This window comes from Ammospiza caudacuta, chromosome 6 (genome assembly GCF_027887145.1).
Source record: "Ammospiza caudacuta isolate bAmmCau1 chromosome 6, bAmmCau1.pri, whole genome shotgun sequence".
NCBI classification, from domain to species: Eukaryota; Metazoa; Chordata; class Aves; order Passeriformes; family Passerellidae; genus Ammospiza; species Ammospiza caudacuta.
The window spans coordinates 14,572,456-14,588,897 of NC_080598.1; the positions used below are offsets into that span (position 1 = coordinate 14,572,456).

A 16,442-nucleotide genomic window follows, 5' to 3' on the forward strand; every position below is an offset into this window, starting at 1 on the left:
TCACAGCTCCCTCCTGAAAGAGACATTTACAGGTTTTGTTTCTGACACAAGAAAATTCTAGACAGATGTATCTGCTGAGTAACAAGATGCATAACACTGGAAATCATCAATCAGACAGTACTAATTACTCAAATAATTTACTGAAATTACCTATGTGAATAAAGGAAATTAGTTGCAGCAAATATACCTCACTTAACTACCTTGTCTTTCTTCACAATTGTCCCTTTCTTGATGATTCCTTGGTTCTATATAAGGAAGCTTTATTGCAGGATAAGTTAGCACCAAAAAAAAATATTAAGAATTACAACTGCATTTAAGAGTACAATACAAGTTATTTCCAAAGGTTACAAAGTCCTCTCAATAAAATTCTAAGTCACAGCTATACAACTATTTTAAAATAAATTTAAGAAATCATCCATAAAATATTTATGAATGTCTTAGAGCAAATATCTTAAGATCAAAAAACCTTTCTTGAGCCAGTGGCTCTTGCTTGAATCAATTAATTAATTCACTGTATGGAAATTGAGAACTTCCTGTGTATCTGGGGTATAAAGCATAACTCTTTTTTAGTAGCTTTGCTTACTAGAATATACTAAGAGCAATTTTTCTACTATCACTCCATCTAAAATAACAGATTACGCCTTGGAAAAATAAAGAAGGAGTTTCTTGTTTGCTTTTTTTGTTTGCTTGTTTTAAACAAAGGAGACACGCAATGAATCAGTGACTTCATCCCACTGCATGTTGTCTTTTGGCACTGATGTAAACTCATCTCTAAAAGAAGAGAAGTCACAGACAAGGTTTTTCCTGTCCAAAAAGACAGCCTTCTGTCCAAACAACTTCACTAATTTTCTTATTTACAATCATTTAGTCAAGATCAAATAACATCAAGTTATAGATAATTTAATCTTGTTCCTTAACACTTTCATCTTTTAAGATTAACTGATGATATGGATATATCAGGCAATCACTGGAAGCCAGATCAGTATATGAATAAAACAAACCAAGAAATTATACAGTCATGCTCTTCCCTTTCATACCTACTTACTTACATAGCCAGGTCTGTAATTTTAATATAAAAGTGTTACTTAAATGCCATTTTGCTCTTCATTTTCATAACTATTCTCCCTAGAAACACCCTTTAACAATAAAGCATTTTTATATTTGTAAAAGCCATACATATCTCTTTTGGGTTCTCTTTACTTAATGGCTTCCTACTGTCTACAAAGAGCATTAACCCACTGTGGTTCAGCCTCTCCCACTGTAATCCTTTGGTCAAAATAAATTAAGGCCTATTCTTTTATCCTAGAATTTGAAAAGAAAGACTGCTTGGTCTCCACAGGATCTCAGACAGCCAAGATGAAGCAGAAAGGCTATCACAACTTCTTTGGGACAAAGCAGGATTCTTCAGCATCAAACAACCAAGACATTAAAGAGTTACCTTGACGTGTAATAAAGGCCATCAACTCCCACACATCAAACAGGACACTTGGCATGTCTCTCATACTCTTTGGGTGGAAGAGAAACACAGACCAGAGAGGCAGAGAAGCTGATAAGCTAGATAGAAGCTGCCAGACTGCATTATATATATCACATATTCCACCACTATTAAATGGAGGAGCAGAAATCAGCAAATGGGGCTGAGGAGTTTGCATCATCTGCAGTTGCTGCACTAGACTTCTCAGCAGTGTCAGTTCAGGACTTCTTCACATAATGAAAGAGAGCAAACAGCTCTGCATCTCTGCAGCCACAACATCAAAGTTTGAGGGTTTCTGGGGCTGGCCTTTAAGTGTACAAGAAATCAGTGGTGTTGAAGCTGCTGTTTCCACCATCATGTGAGCTGCTTTCACTACCCAGCCCAGTAGGTGAACAGAGGACAGAAAAAAAGCAGGAAGATCATTGTTTGGGGCTTCCTCACTTTCCAACCCAGTGAGCACCTATTTTACAACATGATGGAGAGGAGAGGGAGAGCCTTGCTGGCTTTCCGGAGTTTCTCCTGAAACAAGGCACAACAGAAGACTGACTAATGCTCAGACATGAAAGGAAAGAACTTGCAAGGCAGAACTTCACAACACACCCTAATGTCACCCACTGTAACCTTCTGAAGGGATCTACTTATTAAAGTACTTTGTGACAAACAGTGAAGATATTTTTACCCTTTCTGTTTGCAAAGGAGTCTGTGACAATAATCTGTTGTAGCTGCAGTATAATGTGGGACAACCTACAGCTCCCACTTTCAGATAAATTCAGGCTGAAGTGCTTTATTGTCACAGCACATGTCACAGTTGAGACAGCCACAATACACAGAGCATCACCACACAATTTCAGAAGGCTACAAGCCTCTGCCCTTCTTGTTCTTTAGCACAACCTTTTAATACTCCTCAAGTTCATGCACTGCACCTGTGAGCCCTCTCTTCCCTTTGGTGATTGGTCAGTAACCCCTCAGCACTCCCTGGCTCAGCACCTCCAACACTGCTCACCTGCCTTTCACAGCTGCAGCCCATTGGGGATGGGGCTCAGCCACAGCCGCACTCCCAATTCCCACAAACTGTGTGCCTACTCTTTATTAATATGAGCACAGTTCTGCATGAACACAGTTAGGCAAGGGCCAGATATAACAGGAAATACAAGATGTGGAGAGCAGTGCACCCTTCCATTTTTAGGCACAGGCTCCCCAGAGTAGCCACACCATGGGGACCTCACAGACACACTCCCAACCAGTGTCTCCACACCAGCAGCAGCCTCCTGCAGGCACCAGCTACCACAAAGACACTCTAACAACAAAAGCTGATACAAGAAAGCACGAGAATTCAAAACTTACCTTTTCCAAGATGAATTTGTTTAGGTAAGGCATGTAACCCTGATTGGAAACTGGTCCTTCGTCATCATCCCTAAAGTGCTCTTCCAAGGCCACTGGATCATGGGGAACATTTAACACTGTGCACAAGTTGTGAGAAAGGACCTGAGGACAAAAGAGAAACCAGTGACACTGCTGTCAGCTTTAACCATGGTGGGTTCCCTCCAGAGCAGACCTGTGACTCCAAAACCACGTGCAAAGTGACACTTTGATGTCACCACAAGTTCTGCCCCACAAAGTTTTGCAAAACATAACTAAAAAATCCTCACTTGATGGTTTCAGAGAGCTGACTGTTACAGAAGCAATGTGAGCAGAGAGGTCCAGCCCTAGAGAGCTACAAATGCAGCTACACAAGCTCCCCTTTGTACATATATCCCCATGCAGCTGAAAACCAGGAGAGGCATGCAGGAACACCAGAATAATATTTGCAGGGTGAAGTCAGATAGCCATCAAAACAACCACAAACACCTAGCCCTTGAAACTATAAATATTTATTTCTAGTGAAAATGAGTAACAAAGAAAACAATTTAATATGTAGCTTTAGTTTACAAAGAAAAGACTATTCAGATTAAAGCATTAACTATGGATTTCTTTCATCTGCTTGCTTTTGGGCTGCTTCTCAACACTGACCCCATGGCTCAGCTGCAAAGGAAAGTAATGTTACAGAAAGAGGAAGGGTTTAGGTGTGCTTCTCAAATTTTTATTTTAAAAAGCTATTTGCATGAAGTATGTCACGAACTCGACACCCACTAACACTCATGTCTGTTCTTGAGAAATGACCTTCAAGAAGAGACTACACACTTGACTAATTTTAAGGAAGTACTGAATTACTAAAAACAAACTAGCCAGCACACCTCAAGCTCTTCAGCCCTAGCTGAGCTTTGCAAGCACAGACCAACACCCCAGTACCAACAGGAAGGCAGAGCCCGGCCAGGAGGGACTCCTGTGCCACCAGCACTTCCCAAAAAACAGCAAAGCACCATCATCCCTCCCCCTGGCTGTTCACACTGTCTGGGGTCAGGTCACACCTGTGACAGGCTGCCCACATCACCCCTTGGCATGATGCAGAGCTGAGCCTCTGGAGATGATGTACCACCAACATGAGCTGGGTTAAGGATTTAGTATTACACACCCTGGCAGAGTTTGCACAGAAAAAAATGCAAAAAAGGCAAAAAAAATACAGCTAAAAAAAATTACACAAAGGTAAAACAGATCACATCTTTTCAAAAAGGTATGTTTTTATTTTTGCCATTATTTTTTAATTGACAACTACATGGAATGAAGTGCAACTGACTTTTGTGGGTTTTATATAGAATTTTTTAAAAAAGACCAAAATTATGCAAAGGGAAAACAGTAAAAAAAACCAAATGTGCAGAAAACTTATAAGCATGTCTATTTAGGTGAGTAGACATAAAAGATCATCAAAGATGAAGTAGTTGTAAAAGAAGAAGTGAAAGTCTGAAGTTGTCAAAGCCTAGGAAATCAAACCAAAGCTACACACTTAAAATGTCTGGGCTTTCCCCCACCCACCTACCCCCAAGAAAGAAGAAAATGTACATTTACTATTCTGATGCATTATAAGGAGACAGCAGAATCTAAGTGTTAGTTAGCAGGAAACATTACAAAGATGGCCCAAGATGTATATTCAGTTCAGAGGAGCATTCCTCTCTATATACCTCCAAAGTTAAACTTGCTTTTAGAAAAGGAGACATTTCCATGAGAAATACATATTTTCACAGATGTATGCTAACACTAAGGCATCAGAGCTAACAAGGTCTAGAATTTTATAAAGAGTTAAACAACAGCATCAGCCATAGCACAACAAAAGCTGCACTTCCCAAAGCAGCAAAAGAGCATTTAGAAGTTATCACACTTCACACCACTCTCCATCAACACTTCAATCCATCCTTGTCTCTAACCAGATCAAATATTTGAGTCCATGTGATTTACATATGGGGTTGGGGGAATGTACTATCATGTGTGCTTCCCCTTCTATTTAAGGCTTCTGCTGTTATTTATAGAAGCCTGAGGGATTCTTCAATTTCTGAGAGAGAGAGAGATGATCACTGTTTTCCAACCACACTGGAGTTGCTAATACTATAACTAAAAAAATAATCAGCTAACAAAAATATTCTGAAAGCATGACTGATTTCAGCTTACTACCAAAGTAAGTTAAAAAGTCTTGATAAAATACTTTCTTATCATGTGCTTTCTACATATTTGTCTTCTCCTTTTTTTGGTGTGCTTGGGTTGACAGAAACCTAGGTGCTTTCCACATCAAGTGACCAACTTACCAGGAAAGAATTCCACTTTCAATGATTTTTTAAGATGTGCCTTATCTGCCATCTCTCTGGTGCCCAGGGCTCTTTTCATAACTCAGGAAATTCCTCGGTGCCTGCCAAAGCTGCCGCTCTCTAACGCGGCCAAGCGCCAGCTGAATTCTTCACGTGCAGGGTAAGCCAGAAAAATTCTGCCCCGAGGTCTCCTTTGCTTTGGTTTTGTTCTCTCAAATCACATTATCTGGACCTGAAGATACTCTATGTTAATTAACCATTTTAAAAAACCCCAACAAGCAGCTGAGCACCAGACTAATTGGGGTACAAAATAACCTCCTTGCCTTGCAGAAGCTGCATCAAGCATGAGGAAGTTTTGCAGCAGTCAGGATTATTCCCCCAGTGCCCACAGGGCTGCTAGGCAGCTTTCTCCTTCTGCATTTATCATGCTCTGGATGCCACATTTAAGAATTTACCTTCTTGCCAAGGCCAGTTCCTGCCCCAGCCCACAGACTCATCTCTGCTGCAGCACACGGGCACAGTGGGGTCCCCAAACTGGGGTCTGAGACAGCACAGGCAGCCTGCAGGGGGTTCATGACACCAGTGCACTCCAGGTACAACAACTCCTTCACTTTCAAGGGAAAATTGTTAAGAAAGATGCCTGGTGGCATCCCATCTTTCCCTGGGAACACTGAAAGTGTTCTGTTCCAAATACAAATACAAGCAAGCTGAATGCCAAAGGTCATCACAGACTCTGGATTTACTTTATTATGCCCTGTTTCATGCTGCTTTACCTTCAGGTCTACTCTGCCAGAGCTGCTCCCCTCTTGGGTTCCCTTTTTCCAAAACTTTCAGCACCTGTTGAATTGTTACCATCTGAGTAGTTTCATTTAACCAGGTCCCAGAAAAGTGATCTGCATTTCTACAGAGAGAGGGAGAAATGCTAGACTACTTACTGCTCAGTGACAAAAATTTGGCCCAGATAACAATGGGAGCCTTACCAGGGCAGACTAATCCTGCAGCAGCCATTGTCAGCTTCTCAGTAGTTTTCTCTTTTTATTTTCCATCTTTCAGGGGGGTCCTCACACTCCCCTGTCTCTTTTTCAGATTTTAAGATGTTGGCATCCCGGATCCCGACAGCTCCATTCAGTGGCTTTGTGTGAATTCATTCCAAGACATTCTTGGCTCATCTCTCCCTAACATCCATGTCAGCAGCCAGCCAGCCAAAATAAGGCTACTCACAAGCACTTTCCCTTTTTCTTTTATGACCAGTGCTAAAAGTAGCATCATATGAGCTCCTCGTCACAAGCACCAGGTCATTTCATCCAGGGCACGCCGTACACACACCACATCCTGCATCACCACACCCCCAAGGTCCAGCTTCCTTATCCACTCAGGCAGCACATACCCCACCTGGAGTCTCATTATTCAACATCAGGGTTTCTGAAGCAGCCTCTTTCCCAGCTGGATGAGTGTATTCCAGCCCAGGTTCCTGACACTTGCGTCCTTCATCCACATCAGCTCCCGTTCCTTCATTTGCTCCTTTCATCCCTGGGCACTTGCATATCCCTCATCACCATTTTCAACAACTTCACCCTTTCTTTTGCCTTCATTATCTGCACAATCCCCCTGGGCCTCCAGTCACAGCCTGGTGTCAGCCTGCACCTGCCCAAGGAGCCACAGCCTTTCTGTCCTGGGGCTCCCAGCCCTTAGGAAGAGCTCTATGTAAACATACTCCCTGTACGGCAACTTTCTTCTACATCTTCCCTGACAAAAAGAATCACAGAATCCATTAGGCTGAAAAAGACCTCTAAGATCATCAAGTCCACCCTATGACAGAACAGCACCACGTCAACCAGACCATGGCACTGAGTGCCACATCCAGTCTTTCTTTAGACACCTCCATGGACTCCATCACCTCCCTGGGCAGCCCATTCCAATATCTAATCAGCCCCTCTGTGGAAAGATTCTTCCTAATGTCCAACCTGAACCTCCTTAAGGTTGCAGCTTAAGTTTTTGTCCTCTTGCTGGTTGCCTGGAAGAAAAGACCAATCCCCACTTGGCTACAAGCTCTCTTCAGGCAGTTGTGGAGTGGTAAGGTCACTGCTGAGCCTCCTTTTCTCCAGGCTAAACACCTCCAGCTCCCTCAGCTGCTCCTCACAGGACCTGTGCTCCAGACACTTCACCACCTTTTCTGCCCCTCTCTGGACTTGCTCCAGCACCTCAATGTCCTTCCCAAACTGAGGGGCCCAGAACTGGACACAGCACTTGAGGTGTGGCCTCACCATGCCCAGCACAGGGGACAATCCCTGCCCTGCTCCTGCTGGGCACACCATTGCTGATCCAGGCCAGGATGCCACTGGCTGCCTTGGCCACCTGGGCACAGGCTGGCTCAAGGTTAAACAGGCTGCTGATCCACTGGGAGCTGCTCCTCTCAAGCACAGCCTCATGGCCCTGTCATTTCCTCAGGCTCCCTGTTTTAGTCTAGGCTAAAAGGCTGCCTGGGCTTTCCTGGCACAACAGCATCCCTCCCTCACGCCTCACCAACAGCACTGCTACCGTAACTCACACACTGCGAGCCCTGCTGACAGCCCCGGAGCAGGACCCTGTCCCTGAGTCACAGTGAGTAATTTCCTACTGCCCTGCACCGCTGCACAAAGCCGATTGTCCCACGGGGTCCTGCCCACTCGGCCAGGCTCCCACCCTGCCCCTGCCTCACTGCATTGTTCAAGGTCTTCCTCTGTGCTCAGACCTCCCCTCTCACCCCTGATTACACCATTCTTCCTCTTCCCACAGGCCACCAACTTCTCATCTAGGGGAAAAGCAAAGGCAAGAGGTACAACAAGCCTCTAACACTCCAGAAATGAGAACAGACCGGTATGAATTTTCTAAGCCTGACAAGTAGTTTTGGTCATCCAAAGTTATAACACAGGCCTGAGTGAGACAGTATTTACACATGTGGCTCACCATCCACATAATGCAGATAGCATCCAGGAGTCCAAACCCCAGGACTTAGAAAACAAACCCCAATGCAGCATGGAAGACAAGAACACCAAAATAAACCCACTGCCTAAGCAGAGACAAGTCACAAAGCAACAAGTGGAAGAGCTTCCAGAGAGGGGGTAAAAACTAATTGGTGGATTTTTCCAAGATCCAATCATACAGACACACACACACTACTAGCAATTTTGCTAGCTGTCAGGTGGAACCATATGTAAAACTACAGAGTTTCAAGACCCAGATGAAAAGTGAATTAACAAGTTAATTTTAAAACTGCAGGTTGTAAGACTGATGAAATCGAATCTAAAGGAAGCAATTTGGATGTAGCTCGTGCTGGAATCACAGCAGCAGCTGTAACTGTGTACACAGAAGTTACACCTTGAACATGCCAAAAAACACACTGGCAAAACAATGACTGTGTCCAGCTTTAAAGCTGTAATTTAAGAACAGAATACACAAATGTTTCTGCTGATGTAGAAAAAAAGACTAAGAGCTGCAGCCAACATAACAGTAGAATTTCTGAAGACTACCAGTTGAAAAAAAAAAGTAGAAAACCCAAACAAACGAACAAAAAAATCAGTGCATACTGGAAGCAGACAATATTCAAAATTACACTGAGGACTGATTTGACTGTCTCCTCTCTCAGCAGCTCAGAACATATACAGAAGATACAAATGGATAAAAGACATCTCATGACATCCTTACTATTCCAAGGAAGTCTCATTTTTGCCCTCAAGCATTTGCTGTTTCTCCAAACTACAAAACAGACCAAACTGACTCACCTCCATCCATCTGCTCTAGATCTACTGAAAACAAATGTGTGATGCAAACCCTTTGCAGCAGGGCCTCAACTACAGAACACACACACACATATATTTATTTTCTCATAGTATTTAAAGTTAATTATTTATTTTTATGGAAAGATCAAAGGTCACTTCTAGGCAGAGTAAATAAAAATCACTTCCTCTAACAACCAAACGTATTATCCTTAGGAATTTCCCTGAAATGTGATGGCACCACCTTATACTGGATTACAGAAACCAAAGACCCATGGCTAGTAGGTTTTCTTACTGAGAAGGGAAGTGTTCAGCAGGTTACAACACTGCCATTCTCACAAAACAAAAAGGTTTTCATAATTTTTTAAAAACAGCCATTCCACTCAATTATTATTATATTATTATTATATTAGCATATTTTCCTAATGTCACAGATCTCTACTAACCTGTTGGTCTCCAAGCATCATCAGTGCTCCATTTTACAGGAGTGCTGTATCTTCCTCATGATGATGAGAAACACTTCATTGGGAAACACCTTCTAAGGACAACACAGTCCTATCTCTATCAGACAGGAACTTCTCTTTTGCTGTCCTGCCTGCCCTTGTTGACCATGTGGGGCTACTGCCACCCTGCACACCTTTCCTCCCCAGCAGGACCATCAGTCTGACACCACATTCAGCATTTGCCACAAAAAGTCTATGTAACAACACCCTCTACTCCCTCCTGAAAACTAACTCTTGGTGGCTACAGGAGAAGGTGGCAGCCTCATTTCAGACTTGTTTCTGCACTCCCAGATCCTCCACTTGACACTCCCCCACAGGAATAATTATGGATATTGATTGAATATTAATTATTTCCACAGGAATTAATAATTCTGTGGGAATTAATTATGTCTGTGACATAATTAATAATTATGTCACAGACAGAACTGCACAAACACACAAAGCCCTGCTTTTTTTGATGCCACTGTACCAGCCTACCAGCACACTGGCAGCTTCTGTAGCCACTTTTTTCAGGGCAGCACCTGAGTGTAGGAATGTGCCCTTTGTTGTCAGAGTGACAAAATTATCTTTTGTCTCCTTAAAAAAGAAAAAAGCTCAGAAGTTTCTCTCCTCAGTTAGGTAAAAAGACACCTCATAGGACCTTAGGGACTTCACCTCAAATGTAAGGATTTAAGGATAGCCAATTAGACAGAAGCCAAAAAGTCCTGCCTAAGCAATTTACTAGAAAAAGAAGACAACAAAGGAACTAATCACTTTTGTGAGGTGTTTTACCAGGAGCAAGAACCTCTTACACTTAGCTTGGTTTTTCTCTGTAATGAGCTTTGTTATTTTGCCTTTTATTAAAACTTTTCTGTTTCCAACACTGCCACAGAAGCCATCCTGCTGATTTTATACCATATGAAGTAGTGAGCTATCTCGGGCGTGATATAGATCTCCAAGAGTTTATAAGAGACCATTAGCTCAAAGAGACTACTCTATCACCTGAGGTTTTGCAATGGCCTGCACCACGACATCTGCAGACACCCTCAGGTGAGTGCACAGAGCACACCAGGTGTGGTGGGCAGCATGACAGGAAAACAGGATTCCTATAAAAAGCAGGACGATAAAAACAAAAAAAAAGCTTCTCTGCAACCTGCTTTGGTTTGCCCTGCAAGGCTGAACACAAACACTTGCTTTCATTGACACCCCTGTGAAGAACCCAGGGCCTGCACACATTTCAGCTGGAGTTCACAGCCAGGTCTGGCGTCTGGCCCGATTCCTGCCCCGCCGTCACTTCTGGCCGAGTCCGGCTCTATCTCACAGCCCCATCACCCCAGCAGAAGAAAAGGAGAAGAGGAACAGGCTGCTTGCAGCACGCTCCGGACCCTCATTACATAATGCTAAAAATAAAGTCCGTGAGCGACCACAGCCACGCTAGGGAACAGCACCCAGAGCACGGGCACCGTGGCTGGTGGAGTGAATCGCACGAAAGGCACAAGCCTCGGCTGATCGCTGCTGCCCACGCAGCCCCAGCGCCGAGCACAAGGACCCACAGTCTCCAGTGTCAACAGGTGTTGCGTTCTCATTCAAAATATTTATTTAGCCAGATTCCTGCTATTTATTCCCAGGCCAAGACGGTCCCATAAAGCAGGGCCAAGACGGGACTGGATTCAGCGAGCTGCCTGAGAGCTCTTTTAAGAGCACAAACACTACTTCAGCGTATAAGCTAAGGAAAGAATGGCACAGTTGGAGCCTCTTGACTAATTCTCCTGTTTATATCCAAATAAGAGGGCACTGTGGAACCTCTCTCTCCCCTTGGCAAGCTGTGAATTTCACTTGGACGCAGCCAATCCCTATAGATGGGACCTTGTGGCTACCCCACAAAAGATTTTGGCCAGAAAGGGTAGCAAGGACATGCGGTTGAAAGCGGACCAGAAGCACAACAAGGGTTTGTGCGCTGACATCCCTGGGAGGACGGAGCGGAATGAAAATCAGCCTGCCCGGGCTCCAGGACGGCTCCGCGCCAGCCGCCCGCAGGACGGAGGTGGCCGGGGCCCGCAGGGACAGCGATGCCGTGGCACGAACGGCGGGGAGACCGCGATTTACAGCGCCCCAAAGAGAGCCGCAAAGCGAGCGCCGTGTGCCCCCAGCGCGGCCGCCGCCGGCAGGTCCCAGCCCGCGCCCCGTGCCCGCGGCGCCAGCGCTCGGCGGGCACCGACCCCTCGCACCCCACCGGGCCGGCCGCCCCCCGCTTGCCTTCAGCTGGGACTTGGAGACCTTCCCGCTGCGGTCGAGGTCGAGGGCGGTGAAGGCGTGCCAGATGGACTTGAGCAGCTCCTCCTTGAGCCCCACCATGGCCGGCCCGCTCCCGGCCCGCGCCCGCCGCCGCCGCTGTGCCCCGGCCTGCGCCGGCCCCGGGGGCGCGGCCCGGCCCGGCCCGGCCCCGCTGGCGCCGCCCCGGCGGCCCAGGAACCCGGGGGGGCGGCCCGCGCCCCTCAGCGCCGCCCGGCCCTGCGGCTCAGCGTCCTCCGGCCCGCTCGGCTTCCTCTGCTGCCCCAGGTCTGCCTTTTATTCGTACTAGGAAATGCGCTCGATTAAATGGCCAAGTGCTGCATCCTGTCCCTTTCAGTTTATTTCTGATGACTCGGTGTAACATGGGTGCATAAATTAACATTGTTCGCTTTCGTGTTCTTCAGCACAGTGAAAACACTGTTCAGGGTTTTCACCTCAGATGAGATGGAAAATAAAACAATAAAAAATTGTCATTGTGACATGCTACTGGAAAGATAAAATAAGCACTACATGGTAATGCAGGCTGTCATGAATATGTCAGTGAGCCTGATACTGTTCTGTCTTTCCAAATAATTCCCCCCTAGAAAACTGTGGGTTTTTGAAGGATAGGAACACAGTTGAGTCTGTGAATGGAATTTATGGAAGCCTCAGGTCCAATGTTCCCAGCAGGGTGTACCTCACAGTAAGGAGAGCAGCTTTCTTCCCGGATTTTTTCTGCCCCACAAACAGCTGGGAAGGAAGGCTGCGCACAGCTGGAGAGAGCGCAGTGCAATCCCAGTGCAGGGGAGAGCTAAAAACACCTCCTGCTCCACTGCCTCCAGAGCTGAAGCCAGGCAAAACGTGACCAAGAGGAAGGAGTTGTGTTGTTGGAAGTTTTTTTGAGAGTTGCGGGGTGTTAGGGGTAGGGTTTTTGTGTTAAGTCTTCTTTAAAGCTGTGGGATGGGAATAAGCTCTGGTGAGGGCAGCAGCTGTGCAAGGACTTCAACAGAGATTATTAAATAAATTTATGCATAATTTCTTCTGCATGTTATAGGAAAAGCAAATTATTATTTATGATGTATGTGCTGTGATCTCAATGGTCTTTTTTCCATGTCAAAACTTAGGACTCCCTATAGTTTTGGCTAAGTGCTGTGTTAGTTGTTCTGCTTGGCCAAAAATACCTTTTCAGACCGGCTTTGGGGAAAGAAATGGAATGGCCTTTTTGTACATCTTGATGGATGTCTTCAGCATTTCAGTCTGAGGAGCAAATACTATAAATCATGTCAGCAGCACAGGCAGAATCCAAACCCCATATGCACTGGAGCCCTAGGCCCAAAGAGGAGCCACACACTGAGAGCATCTTTGTGAGCTCACCCTGCAGAAAAGGACAATGGGGAACAAGTGAGGGATGATGGGCATGGTCTTAGATGGTGCAGAACTCTTTAACACTTACTGACTGACAGAGGCTGAGAAATAGGACTCCTGCATGCACTATTTCCTGCAATTGATAGAAAATTTCACACTTTTCTGTCTCTCTGTAACCCACGTACATTGCTCTGAGCACTGAGACTGTCATTCATTCACAGAACACAGCCCATGATCACTTGAGGGTTTTATTTTCATGGATTTCACACAGAACCATTAAAGTCCCAACTCAAGACGCATAATAAACAGCAGGGGAAAAAATTAGGTTTTAGTCTTCAGTCAATTGCATCATCAGAACAAAAATAGCACTCCAAGTGAAATAGTTCTGGCAGGTACAGTTTGACAACTGTTTTGTACCAGGTGGCGCTGATTTATTGTGATTCCAGTAAGAAAGGCACTCAGATTCTAAAGTGTCACTTAAAATACCATTTATTGCAGCCAACATTATAATGGAGAGAACAGTGTAGATAACCTTACATTCCTTCAGGAACTCTGGGCTGTCCAGCATCAACCAGGTGCAGCACGTCGCACACATCCTGCCCATGGAAAATTTACACCGTTCTGGTCATTCAAGCTATTACAGGAGTTTTGTACAAGGAGACAACTCTGTACATTGTTTGATGGCCATACATAAAACGTGTTCACACCAGAACCCTTTGCTGCCATTTTCAGATGAAGTGCAGGGCATGCAGGGGTTGTCATTGCAGGTACCACGTAGGACCTGCCCCAATAATCCCGTGGGACAATCAGACAGGGAAATTTGTCCCCTGTGGGCCTGGAGGCCAGGCTGGACGGACAGCACAGCTCAGCACAGGCTCGGTAGTCACAGGCCTAACTTGCATGGACCACTGATCCTCTGGGTGCAGCAGGGCAGGTGAGCAGGCAGCAAAGCCCACTGTAGGAAGTATTGCTAATTCTCATAGGTGATAAATCATAAGATTGGTTTTCTCTATGTGATGGAGACTATAATCATCCACAGATTTTTATTCTTTAGAGATATCTTTTAGAGATGTTATGGCCTCCCAGTAGCACAGTCAGTTGCCCAACACAATCTGCCTTATTCACTGAGCATACTCTTAACAGCCTTTCCCCCCTCCTTTTTCCCAACCTTTTGCTCCATAGTTTATTCAGGACTTTGGAATCCACAGATAATTATTTATGCTCTTTCCTCAAGATGGATACTCTGAACTAAATTATTAACATAAAAAATTATTTTGATAACATTTCCTAATGAATCTGATTTGCTAACATTACAGCTGTTACTATTACCAGAAACATCTGCCACCTTAAAATACATTAGCATTTCCCCAATTAGAAGACAGCTATTCCACTTAAGAAGGGAAGAGACAACTTTTATACATGCAGATAAGTTGGTAGCTGAGCACTCACAAGGTCACAGTAAACACAGGAGACCCTTCCTAAAGTGCATTAAAATGCAGTTAGATTCAGTGCAAAGTCACTAAAGAAAAGCAATTAATGTAGTTCACACATCGATCTTCTAATGGCAGGGACTTAATCTCTGCTTTGAACAGAGTTCAGTGATTTTTTGGCAGTTTGGATTTTTGGTAAAAACAATAGGGTGGAAAAACAAAATGCAAACGAAATGCTCCACAAATGGTAAAAAACAATTAAACCACACCACACCCACACATATAAAAACCAACCAACCAACAACAAAAAAACCCCAAACAACCAATGAGTCAAACAAACAAGAAACATACAGAAAAAATAAACACAAACAGAAAAAAATAAACACACTAAAACCCTGTGTGCTGCTTTTCATTTTCTCTTCCTTCTTTTTGCTGGCTTCTGTTACTCCTGATTTAAATGACATGCTAAAATCCTTTGCCAGAACAGGATTTGTTTTCCACCCAGAATATAAATAGTCCCATTCAGGTCACTAGGTTAGCAATCCATGCTTAAATGTTTCATTAAAATGAGTGGTTTACACAAGTCTCAGCTGCTCCAGCACTTGGTAGGTTAATCAAGAGGATGCTTACAAGTTGTGCATAAACCTAGTACATGATTTTATATAGCCATACTCATATTTAAATCCTCAGTGTTTTTATAGGATTGAGCTAACTGAGCAAAACCAGTTAAAGTGAAGATCATATTCAGACAAACTTGCTGTGGAAAGAAACCTTTGTTTTTTTATGCTTACCCAAAATAGCTTTAACAAAGTTACAGGACTAACTGCATCCACACCCAAAGTGAGTTATTTTAAGGAACCTTGCTATTTCATATGCTAATCTGGGTCTTTGCTTATCAAAGACTTTACATTCTGAACCTTTGAAGATAAGATTGACATGTAATGCATTAACCATTAATTAACAGCAATCACACTTAACCAAGAAACCCTTGATGGCACTACATAAACTCTAAATTGCTTGCCTGGTTCAAAAGCAAGTTCTGATGCAACTTCACATATTTCTGCTTTTCCTGAAAGTTGTCTGAGAGCTCAGCAACTTCATTTAAAATCTGTGCTTATTCTAATTTTGTTTCCTCACCAGAGTGAAAAACATGACTGAGGGGAGGGAAGACTGGCTCTGTCTCACGGAGTGACTCACAGTCTCAGGAAGGAGCTTTAGTTGGACCCTGCTGAGGCTCAGCCTGGAGGGGTCAATCACTTTTCTCTTGGTCCTCTTTGCAGAAGCTTAATACTCCTTGTTAGCCAAATAATAAGTATTTGTCAGGGAAGTTCTAACCAGAGGAAAGATTACGCACTTGAACCGTTACTAATTTTGTTTTATGCCACTGAGTCAGTTAAACTGACATCAAGGAAAGAATTCCAGCACTTCAGTTCTCTGCTCATTGTTAGCCCAGGGAAAATCTTCCCAGCCTTGGCTGGAACAGTCATTTTCATTCTCCACAGGAAAACTAAATGGAAGCAAACAGACATTGAAGACCGTTAAGGCAACTTTGCAGCAAACTGTGCTTCCAATATCTGCCACTTCACAGCAATGTTTCAGGAGAAAATAAAACTGAAGCAAATGCTGGGGTTTATTATCAGTGTTAGTTTCTGAATAGACTTCTCCTGCCATAAAACATCTCCAGGAAACAGTGGGGGAGAGTGTAAAAAGCAGTAAGTATATTTGACATAATAGCATGACCCAATCCTCAAGCCATCTGAGCAATTTGTCTTTTCTGCTATTTTAAAATACTTCAGTCGTTTTAGGTGAAACAAGAAGCAGCATTAAATGCTGAATCGGAATGGCAGTTTAGTCTCTCTTAGGGAAAAAAAAGAAAAAAAAAAAGAAGAAAAAAAGGTGAATTTTCCATTCGTTTCTAAGACTTTCAGAGCCATCTTTAAAGAGATTACAGCACGGCACACCTATTTCACTATGGTTTTCTACTATTTATA

The 16,442-nt window shown here is 44.0% G+C and overlaps 1 protein-coding gene across 2 annotated transcripts in view; it reads right to left on the reverse strand.

Moving 5' to 3' along the window:
- SWAP70 (switching B cell complex subunit SWAP70) overlaps window positions 1–11,821 on the reverse strand; it is a 36,340-nt gene extending 24,519 nt beyond the window's left edge. The window contains exons 1-2 of one of the 2 annotated variants that reach the window (XM_058806373.1): window positions 11,642–11,821; window positions 2,819–2,959 (exon numbers count right to left, since the gene is read on the reverse strand). In XM_058806373.1, the coding sequence (XP_058662356.1) occupies window positions 2,819–2,959; window positions 11,642–11,740 (240 nt within the window). In that variant the 5' untranslated portion in view covers window positions 11,741–11,821. Of the gene's footprint in view, window positions 1–2,818; window positions 2,960–5,148; window positions 5,337–11,641 lie in introns of those variants that run through there. The other variant, XM_058806374.1, reaches the window with a different exon arrangement.
- Between the last annotated feature and the right edge of the window lie 4,621 nt (window positions 11,822–16,442).